Source organism: Ceratosolen solmsi, unplaced genomic scaffold (assembly GCF_000503995.2).
Source record: "Ceratosolen solmsi marchali unplaced genomic scaffold, CerSol_1.0 scaffold3, whole genome shotgun sequence".
In the NCBI taxonomy this organism is placed as follows: domain Eukaryota; kingdom Metazoa; phylum Arthropoda; class Insecta; order Hymenoptera; family Agaonidae; genus Ceratosolen; species Ceratosolen solmsi.
Genome location: NW_011948428.1, coordinates 1,311,593 through 1,316,052, shown reverse-complemented (window position 1 = coordinate 1,316,052; position 4,460 = coordinate 1,311,593). Strand labels below are relative to the sequence as shown.

At 28.3% G+C, this 4,460-nt stretch overlaps 1 protein-coding gene across 1 annotated transcript; it reads left to right on the top strand.

Moving 5' to 3' along the window:
• Positions 1-1,274: 1,274 nt before the first annotated feature.
• On the top strand, positions 1,275-1,959 carry LOC105363589 (pacifastin-like protease inhibitor cvp4). Its single transcript, XM_011501326.1, has 2 exons — positions 1,275-1,441; positions 1,696-1,959. Exons 1-2 carry the CDS (start codon positions 1,390-1,392, stop codon positions 1,911-1,913), a joined length of 270 nt encoding a protein of 89 aa, XP_011499628.1. The 5' UTR covers positions 1,275-1,389; the 3' UTR covers positions 1,914-1,959.
• Positions 1,960-4,460: the final 2,501 nt, after the last annotated feature.

The window sequence follows — 4,460 nt, the reverse complement described above, 5'->3', positions numbered from 1 at the left end:
ACATTTATATTTAATATTTATAAATGTGAATATAGTGCAAATATTTGAGTAAAACATAAATTTTTATGATAAATCTAAAATGCAAAATATCAGACACTAACAATTTAATTTGCATAATTTTATTTTACTTATTTTTTTACAAAGAAAATAAGAATGGTTTGCTAATTTAATGAATGATTTAATTAAATATAATAAAATTTATAACTAATATATTGCATATCTTTTTCTTATTCCAGATATTGTTTACGTAAAACTAGTATACAATAGAATTAATGAAAATGAAATATTTCCTTATTTACATGTATTTCCAAGAAAAGCAAGTCTTATACATATTTGTCAAAAATAATGTAATAAATTAGTAAATTATTAAAATCAAGATTTTAAATTGTAATTCTATATGAGCAAACATTAAGCCAATATACAGTAACACATTGAAGTAAAAATAATTGTTAATTAACAGTGATTTAATATGCCATATTTAATAATGTTTTGAATCATTTCAGAATAGGATTTACCAATGCTCTTACTATAATAACCACTACAATTCCAACTATTAATTTATTTTATATGAAATAGAAAAATCTAAATTCATATTACTTTGCAGAAGTTATGGATCAGCTATTTAAAATAAATAAACAACAATGAATTTTGTTAAAATAAATTAGATAAATTTATATAATGTAAAAAATAGCTAATTCATAGCAATAATATTAAATAATTTATTATTGATATCGAAATGAAATATATATATATATATATATATTTATTAAAAGTATATAGAATTTTTAAAATCATTTATCATTGCTTATTGCGATTGAAAAACCATTGTTTTTCATATAATTGTTTCGTTATAAATGAAATTGTAATAATAAAAGAGTCGATATTAGAGCGATTGAAGATATTTTACATATTTCATAAAAGAAAAATATATTCGATCCTTATGTCCTGCTGATTATACATTTAAAGAAATTTGTTCTATACTCATCTACAGGTATGTGTCACGTGTGTTTTTTGCTATTTAATCATTGAGGGAAAATTATCGCTCCACAAACAGCAATATAATACGAATTTAAAGATTAACGTGAGGTGGAAGTATAATATCAAGTTAAAGTTTAAAATGAAGTGAGCAACAATTTTCTAATAAACTTTCTTATTCTGTTCTATGAGACCATCACAGTCAAATTACCGTCAACGATATATGCCACCTCGTTTTGCACTCTTCTCGCTCATCTTTACACTTCCCCTTCTTTTATGCTGCAAACAGAAGCGTCTAGTTGCGTTGCAAGTTTAATGTGTCAAGTTTAACCGATCAAGCGACTCTTAGGCTACATAACGAAATATACATGATTCTTTCGTTCAAAATTATTAAGAATCACACATTTTGAAATCATGTATTTTACAAGCATATTTGTTTTATTACTTGCCATCATCTGCATTTCTGGTAAGTTTCTTACCTTGCAATCATTTTAAACGTTCGATAATTATCCATCTGTGCAAGATAGTGTTACCGTTTGAATGAAGAATAAAAAAACAGGAAAAAAAAAACCAAAAAAAAAACAGAATAAAGATATTGTGTGTTAGAACGGAGTCATTGCCAGATGACTAGAGGCGTATTTACTATGTAGATATAACATTAAAGAAATGAAAAATTATTAAACGTCGATGCCTATACAATGTGGTTTCTGTTTCTTAAAGATGCAGATGAAGTCGAAATAAAGTGTACGCCAAAAATGAATTTCAAATTTTACTGTAACACTTGCTGGTGCTCGGAAGAAGGGACAATACGTATATGTACGAAAAAATATTGCCCAGAGGATATATTCAATAAGGACGGTACATTAAAATCACCTCCAAACATTCATCAGAAAATGAAAATCTTACCGAAAGGAATCAGCAATATACATAACTTATGATTTTTCTAGTAATAATCATACATTTGGAAAACTTATATTGTTTTATTATTATGTTTAGCATTTAACATTTACTTCGAAAGTTTTTCAATCGAAGGATTTTCAAATATAAAATATCAAAAGTTTGCAAATATAAAGATGTTTATTAATAAATTTTATTCGATAGAAACGTAACATTGAAATAACAGCTATTTTATATAATGTTTAATTATTAATTTATTTCGAACTATTGCATATTATATTTCAAATGCGTAAAGAACATTATATTGCCACAATTGTTTAAAAATTTAATAAAGTATTGCTTATTATGTCAGCTTAGAAGATTTTTTGAATTATAAATAATCGTAAAATTCAGTTGAAGGTCTATATAAATGGTAGGTAAAATCATCGTTCATGCGGAAAGTGATTGTGCCGGTGATTATTGTAAATTGAAATGATAAAGAGCTAATGTGCATTAAATATTCAGTATAAATGTTTTATCGACTGTGCCAGTACTAACTTAAGTGATAATTATAAAAATTATTAGAACTAAATTATAATATCAAAAAGTGTTTGTATAAATATATTGATATAATCGTTATAATAATATCAAATTATGAAATTCGAGCTGTGGTTAGTTCATTGTTATTTGTAAAATAAAGAGGAAATGATAAACCACACTTAATATACATTTAATACTTTTTTCGACAGAAACAAAAGTTCAATATCTAGTTTGCACATTGTTTTATTAAAACCTACATCGTAATATTGAAAATTCAAATGAATCATACAATAATTAGAATAATTCTGCGAATAATAAAATTTATACCAATATAGTTTCTTTCAATTCTCTTACTTTGAATAAATCAATCCATTAAATAAATCAATCGTTTCAATAAATCAACCCATTAAATAAATCAATCCTTTAAATATATTTGTGTGTTTGTGTGTGTGCGTGCGTGCGTGCGCGCGCGTGTGTGTGTATCGTGGAAACTTTAGTATCATAACGCGTTATTAAATTTCTATCATAAGTAGTTTATTTGAAAAATTTTTAATCAATACAATGCTCAAATCTATAAAAAATACTGTTTAATACAAACTACATTAAGAATTATAAATGTATTTAAACATATGAAAATAACGAACAAAATAATATTGATTATCAATATTATTATGTAATAATGAGCTTGTTTTCAGCTGAAAATATTGAATCATAAATCCGAGGATTTAATGCTAGAAGATTTGAAGCTTACCACAGATATCTCCACTAATAAATCTTACAATTCATGTTAATTAAAATTCCTATCATATATGAAATTTTGATTAAATGGGGAAAAGACAATAATTAGCATTACGTTATGCGTAATAACGTAAAAATAATTTCAATCGTAGATAAAAAGTTATTTGAATTTCCCACATTGACCCAATGTCGATAACAAGTTTGTTAAATTAGAGTTTGACCTCCAGATGGCGCGAGAATCTCCAAAATCAACACTCTTAAGAACCGTTAGCAGCGTGTTTTTATTCTTCTGCAGTAACAGAAAGTTCCATTCTCCGGACGAGTGCAACTGCACCCGATTCATCCAGCATCTTTGGCATTAGTGACGAGAGAATCGTGCACGCATTGTATGAAAAAGAGTAAATACGACTGGCATCGCACGAATCATCCACTTGTCAGTTACGTGTATGTATGTACAATATCGTGGCTTATCATTTACAGTATACATGTGAACATTGGTTTAGCCGCGCTGCTGCTCAACATCAATTGCCATTATTCAGTTTTTCGCAAAAATGCTCGATATATACGTTCCTCACCGCCTGCCCAGATGATTTTAGTCTCAGTGAGCGTTGCACGACGACGTCATATTTTTTCAAATTGACGATTACGTCCGGAGTTTTTAAAGAACGTATTTTAAATGTAAAGAAGCTGGGTAATTGAATTAAAACGTTGTTGTAACTAACTTCTCGGTGAGAAGTGTTATGTATGAACTCCTCATGATATTGCTGCTGTGGCTGTCAAATGTGTACGTCAATATATATTTCGCATGTGTGCATAAATTGTGAGTGTTTTTTAACTTGAAATATTCAGTGGCTGCTTGGGGAAGGGGGGACGCCAATATCTTTCAGACTCGATATTCTATAATTTACTCTGTATATTATCCATTGAAAAACAAACAAACAAACATTAAAAGCATCTGAGAATACAACACGTAAGTAAATTGTGAAGTGCGCAGCACTGTCTGTGTACATTGGGCCTAACCTAACCTAAATCATTTGAAAAAAATCATTAGCAAAACAAACTTTTCACTTAGCATAATTAAGCTAGTTGAGAATGATTCACTAGAGCTTGGATTGTATAGATGGATTGGATAGCTGATATCGAATGCAGATTAATGCACATCACGAAGAACTTGTGTCCTCGTTTTTAGCGCTTGCAACTGAGAGCTGTAAATATGTTGCAGAAGCGACTTATTGCTAAAGCATTCTTACAAAGCCCTTTCCAATTGTCTACTCTCACCGATGTAATTAAAATGTTTAATCTGCATCCGTTATCCAAAAGGCCGCATTGGT